Genomic DNA, 19,597 nt, shown 5'->3' on the forward strand with positions numbered 1-19,597 from the left:
ACACAGTCCACTTCAAAGTGAATGATGGCAGGCCCTTGTGGCAAATGGCACATTTCCATATAGGCCTACTGTAGCTCCGATTGGCTATGGCACACTGGTCTGGGTAGACTCCGGTCCTGGACAAGACAGATGTCTTTATTAGGTTTTATTTACTGCAGTGTCTATTAATTGTCCAAACTCACAGCCGCTTTCTCACTTTATATTGCTATAGAATTTTCACAAAGGCCTTACTATACTTCATTCCCAAACATTCTAAGAATTCATGAAACCGTGGAAATTACCATATCTAAGTGCTTGCTTGTCAGAAAATGTTTTTAAAAAGTGTAATATTCTTCCTGAGGGTGTATATGAACAGTTTTCAATATGATTTAATGTTGCTAAAACGCTGTCAGTTCCACTTTAAGTCATATATGACCCCCTTATGTCTTATTATCAGTGCATAATGATGCCAACTAAAAAACTGCGATTTGGAGGTGGATTAATATTATAAGCCTTTTAATGAGACTTAAATTGGGTAACACATATCAAATAATAAAGCATTTTACCTGTAAAGTATACAGGTATAGGCCTACTTCTCCTAACCCATTTCTATCTGCTCTCTTATTTTACACCCTTAAGAGTGCTGTCTGTGGATGGAATTATCGAAACAGTGAAACAAAAGCGCTACTACGTGAAGCCCTGTCGGCGGAGGCAGCGAGAGAACTATAAGAACTGCAAGAGGATCTCCATGCTGAAATGGCCAGGAAGATCTCCTAGGATAAAGTAATCCTTCTAACCCCCCCATTACACCACCCCACCCCCCCCCCAAAAAAATAAAAAAAATTGTAAAGTGGTTATCCCACTAGCTATAAGGTGAATGTGTTTCCAAGATGGCGTAGCAGTGCGGTCGCGGTTTTATTCATTGTCCTAGTGTAAATATCCCGTTTCTAGTTTTTTTTGTCTATTTTGTATATATTTCTCAATTTTTTACTTTTCATTCTTTAACTAAATATACTTTCCTGCAACCCGCCTCACCCAACGTGGAAAGGATTCTATTATTTCTTTATAACTTTCATCAATAACCTTAAGCTGAAACTAGTGTAGCTGCAACTGAATGGCTACTTGCTATTAGTCACCGTTAGCGTCTTCACCATTGTCCGTGGCCTACACTATCCACCAGCCAGCTCTAGCTCTAGCCTGGACAATTCGTCGGCCAGTATGCACAGCGTGCTATCGACCCAGAGCTTATCGGACTTTCTGCCGGAATCACTGGACCCTAACGCCGGATCATCGCAACCAGCTAGCTAGCTGCAACCTGTTGTTGGCTAATTACCATTGCCCTATAGCAAGCACCAGTTAGCCTTGAGCTAGCCTCAGGCCCATCTCCCGGCTATCTACCTCTCTGTCAACCGGACGGGACCTCCTAGTGTTGACACTGAGCCCCGCCGATCCAACACGACTGGTTTGCCGACGAAATCGTCTGATGTGGTTTCAACAGGCTTCCCGTTGCGACGACCACGAAGATCCATCTGCTAGCCCCGCCCGCTAGCACACGCAAACTACAACTGTGCTCCCTGCTAGCTGTGCTGAAGCACCAATTTGAACTGCTCTCGGACTCACATATTGCTGTTCACTGGACCTTATGATCACTCAGCTGCACAGCTGATGCCTGCTGGACTGTTCCTTTACACGGTACCCTGTCCTGTTTATTCTGTTTAGCCTCAGCCCAAACTTTATCGCTATTACCAGTTGTTGTCTTAGCTCTCTTCAATAACACCTGTGATTGCTTTATGCCTCTCTCCCTTGTCAATATGCCTTGCCTATTGCTGTTTGGGTTAGTTCTTATTATACAATTTCACTGTAAAACCCCTAGTCCCTCTCAAACTGCCTCAAATAGTTCCTTTGTTCCACCCCCCATACACGCCGAGACCGGCTCAATCGGTGCCTCCAGTGATGCTATCTCTTTCATTGTTACCCAACGCTTAGGTTTACCTCAACTGTACTCATATCCTTCCATATCCTTTTCTGTACATAATGCCCTGAATCTTTTCTACAACGCCCGGAGAACTGCCCCCTTTATTCTATGTACCCAACGCACTAGAAGACCAGTTCTTAAAGCCTTTAGTCGTATCCTTATTCTAGTCCTCATCTGTTCCTCTGGTGATGTAGAGGCTAACCCAGGTCCTGCAGCCCCCAGTATCACTCCTACTCCCCAGGAGCTATCATTTGTTGACTTCTGTAACCGTAAAAGCCTTGGTTTTCTGCACGTAAATATCAGAAGCCTCCTTCCTAAGTTTGAGTTATTCACTGCGTTAGCACACTCCGCCAACCCTGATGTTCTAGCAGTGTCTGAATCCTGGCTTAGGAAGGCCACCAAAAATTCTGAAATTTCCATCCCCAACTATAACATTTTCCGTCTAGATAGAACTGCCAAAGGGGGTGGAGTTGCAATCTACTGTAGAGATAGCCTGCAGAGCTCTATCATACTATCCAGGTCTGTGCCCAAACAGTTTGAGCTTCTACTTCTAAAAATCCACCTTTCCAGAAATAAATCTCTCACTGTTGCCGCTTGCTACAGACCCCCTCAGCCCCCAGCTGTGCCCTGGACACCATATGTGAATTGATTGCCCCCATCTATCCTCAGAGTTCGTACTGCTTGGTGACCTAAATTGGGATATGCTTAACACCCCGGCCATCCTACAATCTAAACTAGATGCCCTCAATCTCACACAAATTATCAACGAACCTACCAGGTACAACCCTAAATCCGTAAACATGGGTACCCTCATAGATATCATCCTGACCAACTTACCCTCTAAATACACCTCCGCTGTCTTCAACCAGGATCTCAGCGATCACTGCCTTATTGCCTGCGTCCGTAACGGGTCCGCGGTCAAACGACCACCCCTCATCACTGTCAAACGCTCCCAAAAACACTTCAGCGAGCAGGCCTTCCTAATTGACCTGGCCCAGGTATCCTGGATGGATATAGATCTCATTCCGTCAGTAGAGGATGCCTGGTTGTTCTTTAAAAGTAATTTCCTCTCAATCTTAAATAAACATGCCCCATTCAAAAATACAGAACTAAGAACAGATATAGCCCCTGGTTCTCCTCAGACTTGACTGCCCTTGACCAGCACAAAAACATCCTGTGGCGTACTGCATTAGCATCAAATAGCCCCCGCGATATGCAACTTTTCAGGGAAGTTAGGAACCAATATACACAAGCAGTTAGGAAAGCAAAGGCTAACTTTTTCAAACAGAAATTTGCATCCTGTAGCACTAACTCCAAAAAGTTTTGGGACACTGTAAAGTCCATGGAAAATAAGAGCACTTCCTCCCAGCTGCCCACTGCACTGAGGCTAGGAAACACTATCACCACCGATAAATCTACAATAATCGAGAATTTCAACAAGCATTTTGCTACGGCTGGCCATGCTTTCCACCTGGCTACCACTACCCCGGCCACCAGCTCTGCACCCTCCGCTGCAACTTGCCCATGCCCCCCCGCTTCTCCTTCACACAAATCCAGACAGCTGATGTTCTGAAAGAGCTGCAAAATCTGGACCCCTACAAATCATCTGGGCTAGACAATCTGGACCCTTTCTTTCTAAAACTAGCCGCCAAATTGTCGCAACCCCCTATTACTAGCCTGTTCAACCTCTCTTTCGTAACGTCTGAGATCCCCAGAGATTGGAAAGCTGCCGCGGTCATCCCCCTCTTCAAAGGGGGGTGACACTCTAGATCCAAACTGTTACAGACCCATATCCATCCTGCCCTGCCTTTCAAAAAGTTTTTGAAAGCCAAGTTAACAAACAGATCACCGACCATTTCGAATCCCACCGTACCTTCTCCGCTATGCAATCCCGTTTCCGAGCTGGTCATGGGTACACTTCAGCCACGCTCAAGGTCCTAAACGATATTATAACCGCGATCGATAATAGACAGTACTGTGCAGCCGTTTTCATTGACCTGGCCAAGGCTTTCGACTCTGTCAACCACCGCATTCTTATTGGCAGACTAAATAGCCTTGGTTTCTCAAATGACTGCCTCGCCTGGTTCACCAACTACTTCTCTGATAGTGTTCAATGTGTCAAATCGGAGGGCCTGTTGTCTGGACCTATGGCAGTCTCTATGGGGGTGCCACAGGGTTCAATTCTTGGGCCGATTCTTTTCTCTGTGTATATCAATGACGTCGCTCTTGCTGCTGGTGACTCTCAGATCCACCTCTACGCAGACGACACCATTTTGTATACATCTGGCCCTTCATTGGACACTGTGTTAACAAACCTCCAAACGAGATGCAATGCCATACAACACTCCTTCAGTAGCCTCCAACTGCTCTTAAACACTAGTAAAACTAAATGCATGCTCTTCAACCGAACGCTGCTTGCACCCGCCCACCCGACTAGAATCACTACTCTCGACGGATCTGACCTAGATTATGTGGACAACTACAAATACCTAGGTGTCTGGTTAGACTGTAAACTCTCCTTCCAGACTCACATTAAGAATCTCCAATCCAAAGTAAAATCTAGAATCGGTTTCCTATTTCGCAACAAAGCCTCCTTCACTCATGCTGCCAAAGATGCCCTCGTAAAACTGACTATCCTACCGATCCTTGACTTCGGCGATGTCATTTACAAAATAGCCACCAACACTCTACTCAGCAAATTGGATGTAGTCTATCACAGTGCCATCCGTTTTGTCTCCAAAGCCCCATATACTACCCACCACTGTGACCTGTACGCTCTTGTTGGCTGGTCCTCACTACATATTCGTCGCCAAACCCACTGGCTCCAGGCCATCTATAAATCACTGCTAGGCAAATCCCCGCCTTATCTTAGCTCATTGGTCACCATAGCAACACCCACCCGTAGTATGCGCTCCAGCAGGTATATCTCACTGGTCATCCCCAAAGCCAACACCTCCTTTGGCCGCCATTCCTTCCAGTTCTCTGCTGCCAATGACTGGAACAAATTGCAAAAATCTCTGAAGCTGGAGACACTTATCTCCCTCACTAACTTTAAGCATCAGTTGTCAGAGCACCTTACCGATCACTGCACCTGTACACAGCCCATCTGAAATTAGCCCGCCCAACTACCTCATCCCTATATTGTTATTTATTTTGCTCATTTGTACCCCAGTATCTCTATTTGCACATCATCTCTTGCACATCTATCATTCCAGTGTTAATACTAATTGTAATTATTTTGCACTATAGCCTATTTATTGCCTTACCTCCATAACTTGCTACATTTGCACACACTGTATATATATTTATTTCTGTTGTATTTTTGACTTTGTTTTGTTTTACCCCATATGTAACTCTGTGTTGTTGTTTTTATCGCACTGCTTTGCTTTATCTTGGCCAGGTCGCAGTTGTAAATGAGAACTTGTTCTCAACTGGCTTACCTGGTTAAATAAAGGTGAAATAAAAAAAATAAAAAAATAAATGCACCTATTTGTAAGTCGCTCTGGATAAGAGCATCTGCTAAATGACGTAAATGTAAATGTAATATGTACAGTGAGGGAAAAAAGTATTTGATCCCCTGCTGATTTTGTACGTTTGCCCACTGACAAAGAAATGATCTGTCTACAATTTTAATGGTAGGTTTATTTGAACAGTGAGAGACAGAATAACAACAAAAGAATCCAGAAAAACGCATGTCAAAAATGTTATAAATTGATTTGCATTTTAATGAGGGAAATAAGTATTTGACCCCCTCTCAATCAGAAAGATTTCTGGCTCCCAGGTGTCTTTTATACAGGAAACGAGCTGAGATTAGGAGCACACTCTTAAAGGGAGTGCTCCTAATCTCAGCTTGTTACCTGTATAAAAGACACCTGTCCACAGAAGCAATCAATCAATCAGATTCCAAACTCTCCACCATGGCCAAGACCAAAGAACTCTCCAAGGATGTCAGGGACAAGATTGTAGACCTACACAAGGCTGGAATGGGCTACAAGACCATCGCCAAGCATCTTGGTGAGAAGGTGACAACAGTTGGTGCGATTATTCGCAAATGGAAGAAACACAAAAGAACTGTCAATCTCCCTCGGCCCGGGGCTCCATGCAAGATCTCACCTCGTGGAGTTGCAATGATCATGAGAACGGTGAGGAATCAGCCCAGAACTACACGGGAGGATCTTGTCAATGATCTCAAGGCAGCTGGGACCATAGTCACCAAGAAAACAATTGGTAACACACTACGCCGTGAAGGACTGAAATCCTGCAGCGCCCGCAAGGTCCCCCTGCTCAAGAAAGCACATATACAGTGAGGGAAAAAAAGTATTTGATCCCCTGCTGATTTTGTACGTTTACCCACTGACAAAGAAATGATCCGTCTATAATTTTAATGGTAGGTTTATTTGAACAGTGAGAGACAGAATAACAACAAAAAAATCCAGAAAAACACATGTAAAAAATGTTATGAATTGTACTTGGTGGCAAAACCCTTGTTGGCAATCACAGAGGTCAGACATTTCTTGTAGTTGGCCACCAGGTTTGCACACATCTCAGGAGGGATTTTGTCCCACTCCTCTTTGCAGATCTTCTCCAAGTCATTAAGGTTTCGAGGCTGACGTTTGGCAACTCGAACCTTCAGCTCCCTCCACAGATTTTCTATGGGATTAAGGTCTGGAGACTGGCAAGGCCACTCCAGGACCTTAATGTGCTTCTTCTTGAGCCACTCCTTTGTTGCCTTGGCCGTGTGTTTTGGGTCATTGTCATGCTGGAATACCCATCCACGACCCATTTTCAATGCCCTGGCTGAGGGAAGGAGGTTCTCACCCAAGATTTGTTGGTACATGGCCCCGTCCATCGTCCCTTTGATGCGGTGAAGTTGTCCTGTCCCCTTAGCAGAAAAACACCCCCAAAGCATAATGTTTCCACCTCCATGTTTGACGGTGGGGATGGTGTTCTTGGGGTCATAGGCAGCATTCCTCCTCCTCCAAACACGGCGAGTTAAGTTGATGCCAAAGAGCTCGATTTTGGTCTCATCTGACCACAACACTTTCACCCAGTTCTCCTCTGAATCATTCAGATGTTCATTGACAAACTTCAGACGGGCATGTATATGTGCTTTCTTAAGCAGGGGGACCTTGCGGGCGCTGCAGGATTTCAGTCCTTCACGGCGTAGTGTGTTACCAATTGTTTTCTTGGTGACTATGGTCCCAGCTGCCTTGAGATCATTGACAAGATCCTCCCGTGTAGTTCTGGGCTGATTCCTCACCGTTCTCATGATCATTGCAACTCCACGAGGTGAGATCTTGCATGGAGCCCCAGGCCGAGGGAGATTGACAGTTATTTTGTGTTTCTTCCATTTGCGAATAATCGCACCAACTGTTGTCATCTTCTCACCAAGCTGCTTGGCGATGGTCTTGTAGCCCATTCCAGCCTTGTGTAGGTCTACAATCTTGTCCCTGACATCCTTGGAGAGCTCTTTGGTCTTAGCCATGGTGGAGAGTTTGGAATCTGATTGATTGATTGCTTCTGTGGACAGGTGTCTTTTATACAGGTAACAAACTGAGATTAGGAGCACTCCCTTTAAGAGTGTGCTCCTAATCTCAGCTCGTTACCTGTATAAAAGACACCTGGGAGCCAGAAATCCTTCTGATTGAGAGGGGGTCAAATACTTATTTCCCTCATTAAAATGCAAATCAATGTATAACATTTTTGACATGCATTTTTCTGGATTTTGTTGTTGTTATTCTGTCTCTCACTGTTCAAATAAACCTACCATTAAAATTATAGACTGATCATGTCTTTGTCAGTGGGCAAACATACAAAATCAGCAGGGGATCAAATACTTTTTTCCCTCACTGTAGGTAGGGGTAAAGTGACTATAAATCAATAATAAACAGAGAGCAGCAGCAGCGTATATGAAGAGTGTGAAGAAATGTGAATGCGGCGTCAATATGCATATGTTTTAAATTTTATACATTTTAGCAGACGCTCTTATCCAGAACGACTTACAGTTAGTGAGTGCATACATTTATAGATCAAATGATACATGTTTTAAGAATGGTTGGATCATCCAAAAAATAGAAATAAATGGCTATTATAGGGAATAATTTATCTACACTAATTAACAAAGTTGCACTAAATGATACATTTTGGGGAGCAATACATGCATGGCAGTTTTGGACAAATGCAGAATATGCATGCTTACCCCACTAGAACAAAATTGTATTTACTGTCTAGTAGTTGGTCATCAGCCTAGAACTCTACCATAATCCAATTATGAATTGTCCCAGTATACATATAGCTCTGGTGCGTCAAGCTGATCCTAGTTGATGACATCAGTTGTTGTCCGGTGTTCTCCACATGTGGTCCGAAACCGTTAGCACCTTCTAGTGACTAGTCAGTCCTTCATTAGGAGAATGCCACACTGTTTAACCCGTGTGGTTACTGCCTCGTGTTTTCGCTTGTTGACTACTGTAGTATACAGCCACAGCCCTCCACACGTCTCACACGTGCAGTGAGAGAGGCATGACGAGTAACAGTTACTGGCCAATCAGTATTTATAGAGTCACTGAGTGGTTATATTCTCAACCAATGAGAGCGCTTTGTACCATGTGCTAACCAACCACGGCCGAGCACGCAGTTCAGCACGTGTAGCGCATGGTAGCGATTCACATGTTGCCCCTCGCTGTACTGAGGACTTTGAAAGGTAAACGGACTCTAAAACGAGGGAAAGGAGGAAACAGTACTGAGACGTTGAGAACAGAGGACTCGTAAAACTATAGCGCGCCATCAACATCAGTGTTTATCATTAGTTTTTTAAAATAAGATCTTCTTACAATTGCAATTGGAGAAGGAATAGCAGTTATTCAACTAGTTAGTAAACTAGTTATCCATTTGACTGTTTTATTGAATTGTCTTCGCATCGGCTTCATACTGAAAGGTAAGATATATATATCGTAGGCTATAGCCTACTGTAACTTATGTTTTTCTATACATATTTGTTTCCCAGTTCTATTTTAACTAGCTTTGAACTTTCAAACGTGCGCTGTTGGTTACAATATTTAAGCAAAAAGTCTCATCATTATTGGTTGTGCTTTAAGTATGCGCTGGTTCAGGATCACCTTTCCTTTCCATCTTGGCTAACGCCTCAAACCGACCTGGAATCAGTTAATGTCGTTACAGTTGTCTATGTATGTTGTGTATATATATATATAATGTAAGCGTTTCATACAGTATAGACTCAAATTGAAGTAAACTCATAGGGAGTTTATGAGAAGCATTCAATGAACATTCACAACATTATAATGCGTGAAACAATGTAGTGTATAATGCAGCCGCTGTCATTTTGTTTCAGGATAGTCAATTAGTTTGATGTTAAAATGGTCAGATCAGATGTTTGAAATGTAACTAATAGCTGACATAAAATCCTAGAGCCATACAGTCAAACGCCACAGGACCGTGTGCGTCACACCCCCACACAGCACATGTTCACATGGATAACAAAACAACAGCTGGTGGAGTTTGTACCAACATCAGTGACTAACAGCATTCCTTGAATATTTATTAGGGGACACACCTACTAGTTTTCTGGCACATGATGTGAAAACCCTGAATTTGCATTGTTATTGTTTTTTATTAATAGTTTTTATTTAAATTGTGATATAGAAATGCCTGTCATTGTGTTAAAGTGTTTTTACTACATGCAGCACTTGTTCTAATGCCTAGGTCACCATTATCTCTACATCAGTTACTGAGATATTGCTGATATTCCTTGTGACTGACTTCTCTCTCTCTTTCTCTAGGGATGCATTTGTTGAGCATGTCTACCAAATGGCCAACCTACGACTCCCGCTCCTCCACCCCCAGCTTCCTCCTCAGTGAGAGCGACGTGACAGAGGACGAGGCAGACATTGATATCTTCACCTCCGAAAGTGAGGGAGATAGCTCAGGGGGTGGCAAGAACTGCTCAGTACCCTTCTCCCTGGCCAGGGGTGGCAAGGCAGCCCCTAGGTTACACTGGTCCATGGCTGGGAGTGCAAAAGCGGAATGCTTTCCCCACACCACCACCTACCCATCCATGGTGGCTTCCCCTGGCAGTGCTACGTTAAGCACAAAGGGAAGCACAGAGGAAAGCACAGAGGAGACCACGCAAGGAGACTTGGCCTTCGCTCAGAAAGTGAGTTTTGTTGTTTGACTGATTTGAATATACTGAGTTAATGATTCTCGCATTCCAGGAACATTATCAGACAGTGGATATTAATGTTTTCTGTTTCCCTTTTCTCTCCTAGTGTTCAGAGCTGCAAAGGTTTATCAGACCCCTGTTGGAGCTTCTGAATGGACTCAAGACGGGGAGATTTGAGAGAGGTCTTAGCAGTTTCCAGTCGAGCGTTGCCATCGACAGACTCCAGAGGATCCTGGGTATTCTTCAGAAACCTGACATGGGGTAAGCAAACCAAACCATCTTGTGTATAGCAAGTAATCAAGCAAACAGTAATTTATGGTGTAGTTACAAATTTACTTTAAATGCTTAATGTTGTAAAATATTATTAATGACAGTACTCCTCTCTTTCCACAGAAAAAAATTCCTCCGCACCCTCCTGCAGGTAGAGATGATGCTGAAGATGTGGTTCCCCCATGTGACCCCTGTCGCTGCCACCCAGAACCCCACACCCAGTCTTCCTCCACGATGGCACCAAAATCAGCTGTGCATGCCAGTCAAGGTGGGTCTCTTACTGCTCTAGTTATCGCTGTTTAATATATCATTGTCATAATGATTCTCACAGCAGTCTATAAGTAAGACTTGTATCTCATTTGTTTTTCTTCACTCTTGCTCCATCAGAAGCGCAAGCTTAGCTGGTTGGACTCTGACTTCCCCAATGCCGCCCCACCCAGCTGCAAGCGCCTGCAGTGCGAGGACAACTACCAGGAAATGACCTCACGAAACTCTAGCCCTTTGAGCACAGATACCTATAACCCGTCATGTCTGACTGTCAGCAGGAGAAGAAAGGGAAATAAGAGGCTTGACATTTCACCTTGCTCTGCATGTGGTAGCCCAGCCACACAAGACAGCCGTGTCTCCTCCACCCTCCTGGTCTTTCACTCACATCAGCTCTCCCTCCATGGACATCAGCCACGGAGGTGCCACAGCGGGCCTGGCACAGTGAAGATAGAGACAGATATTACATCAGTGGAAACCCAAAGGAGGAGTCAGTCTATCCCCACATTACGGAGGTCTATTAAACAAGAGCCGGCGTGGAGGACATAAAACTGAACTCTGAAGTCATTGCACCTTTTGACCATCTTTCGTCCACTTTTGTCTGTGTTGGAGAGTGATTTATTTTTTTTAAAACCGAAATGTACTTGGGAATATTTTTTTATGGTTGATGTGATAAAGCAGTGGTTTCATTTTTCAAATTTGTTCTTTTTTTATACTGATTACTGATATGAATGAAGATTTTCAACAAAAATAGACATACAATCACATGAAATACACTATGCAGAAATATAAAAGAAAAGAACATCGCTCAAGATTTATGGAATACCTTTTAACCTAACATAATAATAATATGCCATTTAGCAGACGCTTTTATCCAATGCGATTTACAGTCATGCGTGCATACATTTGTGTATGGGTGGTCCCAGGGATCGAACCCACTACCTTGGCGTTACAAGCGCCGTGCTCTACCAGCTGAGCTACAAAGGACCACAACATCAACTCAGTTAGTTATGATAAAGTTATCAATAGTAGTAAAGCTTAAAACACTACAATGGACAATACAATGAAAAACATTACAATAACCTGTTAATCCTTTAGCTGATGCAGCACAGGGGACCGTGAAAAAGGCAGCTGAAGGTATAAGGCTTTCTATACCACCTGATTGATTGTAAACCATGCCATACAACTGGCACTAAACCTCTGCCAACAAGTGGCAACAAAACCATTGCTTTTATTACACAATCTGCAGAGTCTGTTAGCCACAGTTGAATGTAACTATTGACTAAATCCACCTCAGTGAATACTAACTACCCCAGTAGCATACAACTGTAATGACAGCAACCACTAAGAACTACGAGAGGAGACATAACTGTTAGATTTAAGGTATTACTCATAAAATAGGTCTGTTCGAAAGGGTCTGCTTGAAAAACCTGGATGCAGACTAGAGCCAGGGATTACATATTAATTGGCTTAATGCTTTCTAACATGATTTCTTTGATAGAATATATTTATCATCCTTTATTTTTTGATACATTTGATGTCAGGTTTTCTATGGTGTGAAAAGAAAAACATTTGGAGGATTACGTCATTGGCAAAACTGTTGTGCACATGAGTATTTTACATTCGATAACAACGGAAATTGTACCTTATTGATAAATGTTACTATTGTGATGACGCAAAACACAAATAATTTTGAATCTTCTAGGAGTGTTTCTATTGGATTGGGAGAAAATACATAAAACCTTTCATTAGGCCATTGGGTATTTGAACCACAATGTTTTTGCTTAGCAAATATCATTCATGTTGAATGACTCTTTATCCCTGGCTACTTTCAGAGAGTCTCTCTTGAGTTGTAACTACCTAGATGGGAGTAGGCAGGAAACAAAGAATAGCTGGGTAATGATTTGATCTACCGACTTTAAGATTGTATTTCTTAAACAACAGTTAAGCCTAATACAGGACAATCGAAACATCACATGATCAAAATCAAATCAACATTTTGTGAATGTGCGTGGGGTTTTGACTGGGAGTGTCAATGCAGTGTGTGTGTGTTTGTATATATACTCTAGTGAGTGTGCGTAGGGTCAGTGCAAGATAGTCAGTGCAGATAATTTGGGTGCCATTAATTGACTATGTAGCAGTCTTATGGCTTGGGGGTGATTACCATACTGGTAGTATGTGTTATTGTTCTTAACCATGCCAAGGAAAGGCCCAGGTCGAGGACAATAGAGCGATCACTGCAGTAGTAAATACAGGTAACTGTGTTGAGACAATGCACAACCCTTCCTAAAAGTTGTTCAAACATCAGCCTGTTGTGAAGTTGTTTATTTCGATATTTCCCTTGAGGAAATATTGCAATTTCATGTGATGTTTTTGGTGTATGGAGGGCCTGGCCTATGTTTTGCACATGTTCTCTTTTATCAAAAGAGGACAAATGGTTGGGCTGAGAAGGATACTTCGCTGTTTTATGTTGTCTTCCTTTATTCAATCAATTTCCTTTGCCTCCTCTCTTCCTACCTTTAACTCAATACCCTCAATCACATTTTTGGGTTGGGCATAATATAATTGTGTTTTGGTTACACACAATGTACTTGTGCTTCATATTTTATATATAATTGTTTGAGACCTAAATTGTTTTTGATAAATTGTACCTTTTTGCTAAAACAAAGTAACGTTTTGGTTCATCAGAACTTGACATCTGCCACATAAATTCAAATTGTTTCCCTGAACATCTGAAGTGATTGAATTGACTGTGGCCATGCTACATGAGAGTTCAGGTAGGCCTCCAGGCTACAGCAAGAAAGAAGGGATGCTCGACAACAATGACAAAAATCCAACAGAATGGCTTACCAAGAAAAACTTCCAAAGGGACTACTGGTAATTTGAGGCAGAAATTAGTTGGCGCACTCAACAAATAAGGCAGAGATTAATTTCTTATTTGCTCAAGCTTTATTCCATTGTTAGGATGAGTACAGGTGACTGGTGTCAAGCTGTCAGTCACCTGTACTTGTCCTACTTTTTTCAGAGGATGATGTCAGCCACCTGTACTCATCCTAACAATGGATTAAAGGGGCAATCTGCAGATGCTACATTTTCTTTTTGGATTGATAAATTAATTATGTATACCCCATTGATTCTTGAACAATATAACTTTTAAATGCCCCATGAGCTTAGTTCAATTGTCACACCCCATCGGAATCTAAAATATAAGCTTGTTTTACTCCAATGTTTGTAAACATTGTAAATGTATACAACCACTGTATATATTGTTTCAACTGTGGATAGGCCCTTTAAAGCCAGAGCAAATCTATATTATAAACCACCTGGTTGGAGCCCTGAATGCTGATTGGCTGAAAGCTGTGGTATACCAAGAGTATGACAGAACATGTATTTCTACTGTTCTAATTATGTTGGTAACCAGTTGATAATAGCAATAAGGCACCTTGGGGGTTTGTGGTATATGGCCATTATACCATGGCTAAGGGCTGTATCCAGGCACTTCGCATTGCGTCGTGCCTAATAACAGCCCTTAGCCGTGCTATAGTATGTTGGCCATATACCACACCCCCTCGGTCCTTATTGCTTAAGTATCCAGCTGTAGTCCTATAGTATGGCCTGTCACTAAAAGTGGCCATTCACTAAAAATGGATACTATTACCTATACTAGCTCCTTTTCCTTTCCTCCTTTCCCTTCCTAGCTCCATTCCTAGCCTAAGCATTTTCGTCCATGTTCCCTCTCCTTGCCACCTCTCCTTGAATACCGTTGACCTTTTTCAAAAAGAGGTGAGATTAGAGGAGAGAGGACGCAAGAGTTTAGCAAAAAAAAAAAGAGAAAAGACCTGTGTACGGTTTTAGTTACAGCATGGTTATAGTGACAGGCCATGAGGCCGGCTGATTGTACGGAGATTGTGACAGCTGGTTAAATGGTGTCCCTTGAGAAGGCAAGATCAAGATGTATGGCAGTATTATCATAAGGAGATGGTTACTTGGAATATGGAGGGAAAAAGAGAGGCAGAGGAGGTCTAAGAGAGACAGGGAGGAAGACGGTGAGCTTGAGTCGGTTAAAAATGGCAGAAAAAAGGGAGATGGTTTGTTAAAGAAGAATGGTAGAAAGTATAAACAGAGTGAGCTGAAGACAGGAGGAGAAATGAAAGTGAATGAGTGCGAAGTATCGGAGGTGGTAGGTGTGGTGAAGTTCTCAGAGCCCGAGGCTTGCACCGAGAGTCAGGATAAAGATGAGTCTAGGACAGTAGGAGTGAAGTTTTTGGAAAAAGTGGACCCTTGCCTTTTGGCTGATCCATTTGTGGTTTCAGGGTGGGTGAAAACAGAGTTGGGTGCTGTGGAATCAGTGAGGGTAACCAGAAGTGGTCTTGTGATAATTGTTTATGTTTCTGCTGGTCAGAGGGAGCAGGCGCTCCGTGTTAAACGAATGGGGGCAAGAGATGTGAATTGTTTTGCGATCAAGAAAAGGGTGCCATTGAAAGGAGTGATTACTGGGGTAGCAGTAAATGTGAAAGTTGACCAACTGAAGGGGAAGATTCCCGGTGTTTGTGATGCTCATCGTTTGGTGCGACGCAGACAGGGTGGCGTGAGTGGTGAAACAGAAGAGTCATTGTCTGTTCTTTTGAGTTTTGATAGTTGAGTCTTTGCCTGACAAAGTGATGTTAGGATACTTTATATATAGGATAGGATACTAATAAGTTATCCTGTACGAGCTTTTGTGCCAAATACATTACGTTGTTACAGGTGTCAAGTTTATGGGCATGTGGCAACAGTGTGTAGGAGGGAGGTTCCTAGGTGTGAGAAGTGTGCAGAAGGGCATGAGACAAAGGAATGTGTAGCATTGGGGAAAGTAGTGGTATGTGTTAATTGTAGGGGTGCCCATGGGGCTGGGGATCAGAAATGTCCCGTGCGAGAGAGGCAGGTTGAGGTTTCCAGGATTAGAGTAGTGCAGAAGTTGTCATATGCTGAGGCAGTGAAGAAAGTAGAGGAAGATGGGTCAAGGGGGAGGGATTATGAGAAGAGTGGTGTGAGCAGTAAATCTGTACCAGTACAGAGGGATAGGCCAATAAGTGATATATGTTTCAGTAAGATTGGATTTTTAGCATTTATAGCAATGGTTATCAACTGTACTGCAGGGATGGAACGTAAGTCGCAGAAAACTGAGGTTGTGGTGGCAGCTGCAGAGAGGTATTTGGTTGTGCGAGACTTGACATCAGAAGAGTTACAGGGTGTGTTAGGTGGTGTTGTCCCATTATTTCAGGTTGTTGGCCTGAGGTAGGACTAAATAGATTTAAATAGTGGAGTAGGGTGGTGTTATTGTTTATTTTTTGTGAGTGTAGCGTTAGATGGTAGGGTATTTGTTTATTTATTTATTTTTTCAAGCAAAGTGTAAGGGAGTTGTACTCCAGTCTAGTAGGTGGCGGTAATGCAACATTTATTGGATGCCAAATGCCGTTAAACCTCAATGAAGATGAAGTGCTAGGCCATGCTGAGCTGTTGCTATTTAGCCACAGAGTGGCGCTACATTCACATTAAATCGTCCGTTTTGAATGACTTTTCTAGTAACGACCAACCAACTCTATAATAAGACAGAAACACAATACATTCCTTTGTTGCTGAAATTGTTTAAATAAAACCAAGGACATAATATACATAATCGTTAGCAAATACAGTAATAACTGAATGTACTGTTAAAACAATAGCAACTTACTAATGTGTACAGCCAGCGCGGCACCATACGGCACAAGTGCACTCTTGACTAGGTTGATCACAACGTGCGACACGCAAGAACCAGCTACCTTGGCAGTGCAAGGCCTGGAAAATGGCTGCAGGATCTGGCGCGTCAAGCGGCCACAGTCGTGGTTCGCCTGCGGCCCTAGAGTCAACTTTGGACCGACGGTTTCAAGGAGTGTCGAACACAATGGAATCAATTCAAGGACTATCAAATTGGTGCATCGAGAACAAGAAATACCACAGTCTTATCGTGCGTTACTGGATGAAATGGTTGAGGAAATGTGAGTTGCTAATGTTAGCTGGTTTGCCTGGCTAGCTGAGCGCTCGTTGCCTTGGCTTGCTAACTTAGCCAACTTTAGCTAGAGACCTGTTTGCTAGCTACTTATGTTAACGTATGCAGCTATGGTTAGCGATTGTTAAAACTATATAGTTAGCAAGAGTAACAGGTGTGTGTTCGTGACATTGGTGCACAAGATGTCATGTGAAACAAAAGCTAGTTTGTTTGATAACGTTAGTTAACGCAAAACGGAGTACTTGTTAGCAAGCTAGCTAAATGCTGCCTTGATAGTTAGGACTTCGAGTCCCAGCAAGACAATGCTATCACTACTAGCTGTTGACATCTAACTAACAAATGTCTCCGCACGTTAGTGCAAAGCTGTTAGCTATAACAGAGTTCCACTCTGGAACAGGTTTTCCTGTTCAGACTAGCACGTTCCTTGAAGCCATTACCATCCTTGGTTTAACACCCTGCTAAATTTAGTCTTATCCAGAGCGACTTACAGTTAGTGAGTGCATACATTATTTTTTTTATTTTTTTCATACTGGCCCCCCGTGGGAATCGAACCCACAACCCTGGCGTTGCAAACGCCATGCTCTACCAACTGAGCTACATCCCTGCCGGCCATTCCCTCCCCTACCCTGGGCCAATTGTGCACCACCCCATGGGTCTCCCGGTCGCGGACGGCTATGACAGAGCCTGGATTCGAACCAGGATCTCTAGTGGCACAGCTAGCACTGCGATGCAGTGCCTTAGACCACTGCGCCACTCGGGAAACTACCTTATTCTGGTCTTATTGATCTGGATGGGATGAAATTAGAATCACATAATCAGTTTGACTTAGTAGATGTGTCCAAAACAGTAAGATAATCAAGATACATGTTAACTAGCTCGAGAAATGGCTAACTAGTTAGTAACTTTTGTAAACATGTAGCTAGGCTAAGTGGTAACGTAACAAGTCAAACACTAGTTAAAGTTATTTATCTTATTGTTACTTACCGGTAACTACATAGTAGTTATTACACACTAAAAATAGGAATGTGTGAGGAGCAGACATGAGTAGGCTAACCTCAGGAAATTACCTCTCATTTTGGGGAGCTTCAGTTGTTTATTTTATTTGTACCTTTATTTAACTAGGCAAGTCAGTTAAGAACAAATTCTTATTTACAATGACGGCCTACACCGGCCAAACCCGGACGACGCTGGGCCAATTGTGCGCCGCCCTATGGGACCCAATCATGGCCGGTTGTGATACAGCCTGGAATCGAACCAGGGGGTCTAAAGTGACGCCTCATGCACTGAGATTGCAGTGCCTTAGACCGCTGCGCCACTTGTAAGCCTATAGGAAGTGTATAATGCTTGTGTATGATACTGGCAATTATTATTGCTGATAATTGAAGATTCCTGAATGTATTGTGTTCTCCCAGAAACTGAAAGATGATCTGCTGCTATAGAGCCCCACAGTGGCGGTATCATAGCTTAGTGGTTAAGAGCGTTGTGCCAGTAACCGAAAGGTCGCTGGTTCTAATCCCCGAGCCGACTAGGTGAAAAATCTGTCGATGTGCCCTTAAGCAAGGCACTTAACCCTAATTGCTCCTGTAAGTCGCTCTGGATAAGATAGTGGCGCAGTGGTCTAAGGCACTGCATCGCAGTGCTAACTGTGCCACTAGAGATCCTGGTTCGAATCCAGGCTCTGTCGCAGCCGGCCGCGACCGGGAGACTCATGGGCGGCGCACAATTGGCCCAGCGTCGTCCAGGGTAGGGGAGGGAATGGCCGGCAGGGATGTAGCTCAGTTGATAGAGCATGGCGTTTGCAACGCCAGGGTTGTGGGTTCGATTCCCACGGGGGGCCAGTATAAAAAAATATATATATATGAATTCACTAACTGTAAGTCGCTCTGGATAAGAGCGTCTGCTAAATGACTAAAATGTAAATGTAAATGTAAATAAGAGCGTCTGCTAAATGACGTAGATGTAGATGATCATAATACCCTTAAAGCCTAGCGGTCAAACAGGGAAATGGTTCAAATCGTTTTTTCCACCATTAATTTTTCCCATAGGGGATTTTAGAAACACTTAAAATAAGGGCTGTGTTTCGTGTAGGCTTACCCTGGCGTAACGTTTTAATAACCATGTAAATCTCTCAGACAAGGTTACTTTTATCAATATATTCTGCTCTATTTACTCTCAGATTCGAAAATGCTAATTATCATCAAAGTAGACATAATGCAAAACTACAAATCCCTGCAAGCTCCTGCACATCATCTCAAGCTGGCACCTTTGTTAACAGGTACATTTAAAGAAATTTAGCCAACTTATTCATTACTACATTTAGCTAACATTAGATAGTTAATCCAGAGATTCTTACCTTTGCCTCGATTCGGCAGTCTTGTCCAGATCATCATGGCATTTGGAGTTCTTTATGATAGCCACATTAGCAGCTAATTAGCTTTGAATTTTTTCAAATACAGGCGAATATATTGATAAAAGTCACCTTGTCCTAGAGAAATGTACATGGTTATCAAAACGTCACGACAGGTTAAGCCTACACGAAACATAGCCTTCATTTGAAATGTTTCTAAAATCCCTATGGGAAAAATTAATGGTGAAAAAACGATTGGAACCATTTTCCTGTTTAACCGCTAGGTTTTATGGGTATTATGACTTCTTCTTCGATGAGGTTTAACGGCGGTTAGGTATTATGACTCATACTGTGGTACTCTATATGCTTTCCTCTGAATTTTTTGTTAATGAGCTTTGGTAGTCCATATTGATATTGTCAATATGTGCTGTGTTTTAGAAACTGTATGTGATTGTTGTAGTACTACTAAAGTATGCCTAACTGTAAATTACTGTTTGATGCTGCTCATGTTTTAGTCTTTAAAGGGCCAATGAGCAGTTGAAACAGTAACAAAGCAAT

The 19,597-nt window shown here is 42.8% G+C and overlaps 2 protein-coding genes across 3 annotated transcripts in view; both read left to right on the forward strand.

Moving 5' to 3' along the window:
- Positions 1–8,631: 8,631 nt before the first annotated feature.
- On the forward strand, positions 8,632–11,361 carry LOC121586319. Its single transcript, XM_041902920.2, has 5 exons — positions 8,632–8,888; positions 9,751–10,124; positions 10,237–10,391; positions 10,524–10,668; positions 10,788–11,361. Exons 2-5 carry the CDS (start codon positions 9,753–9,755, stop codon positions 11,211–11,213), a joined length of 1,098 nt encoding a protein of 365 aa, XP_041758854.1. The 5' UTR covers positions 8,632–8,888; positions 9,751–9,752; the 3' UTR covers positions 11,214–11,361.
- Positions 11,362–16,262: 4,901 nt separating this feature from the next.
- Positions 16,263–19,597, forward strand: part of LOC121586321 (regulation of nuclear pre-mRNA domain-containing protein 2) — a 76,625-nt gene continuing 73,290 nt past the window's right edge. For both annotated transcript variants that reach the window (XR_006003928.2, XM_041902921.2), the window contains exon 1: positions 16,263–16,681. Coding sequence is in view for 1 of the 2 variants with exons in the window: in XM_041902921.2 (XP_041758855.2) it covers positions 16,489–16,681 (193 nt within the window). In the remaining variant the exon portion in view is untranslated. The remainder of the gene's footprint in view (positions 16,682–19,597) is intronic.

This window comes from Coregonus clupeaformis, chromosome 17, assembly GCF_020615455.1.
Source record: "Coregonus clupeaformis isolate EN_2021a chromosome 17, ASM2061545v1, whole genome shotgun sequence".
Classification (NCBI taxonomy): domain Eukaryota; kingdom Metazoa; phylum Chordata; class Actinopteri; order Salmoniformes; family Salmonidae; genus Coregonus; species Coregonus clupeaformis.

Excerpts from the sequence above, each read along its gene's own strand:
- LOC121586319 (XM_041902920.2), top strand. The coding sequence starts at position 9,753 with ATGCATTTGTTGAGCATGTCTACCAAATGGCCAACCTACGACTCCCGC. Across the intron at positions 10,125-10,236 it reads ACTTGGCCTTCGCTCAGAAA|TGTTCAGAGCTGCAAAGGTT; the intron begins GTGAGTTTTGTT and ends TTTCTCTCCTAG. Across the intron at positions 10,392-10,523 it reads CTTCAGAAACCTGACATGGG|AAAAAAATTCCTCCGCACCC; the intron begins GTAAGCAAACCA and ends CTCTTTCCACAG.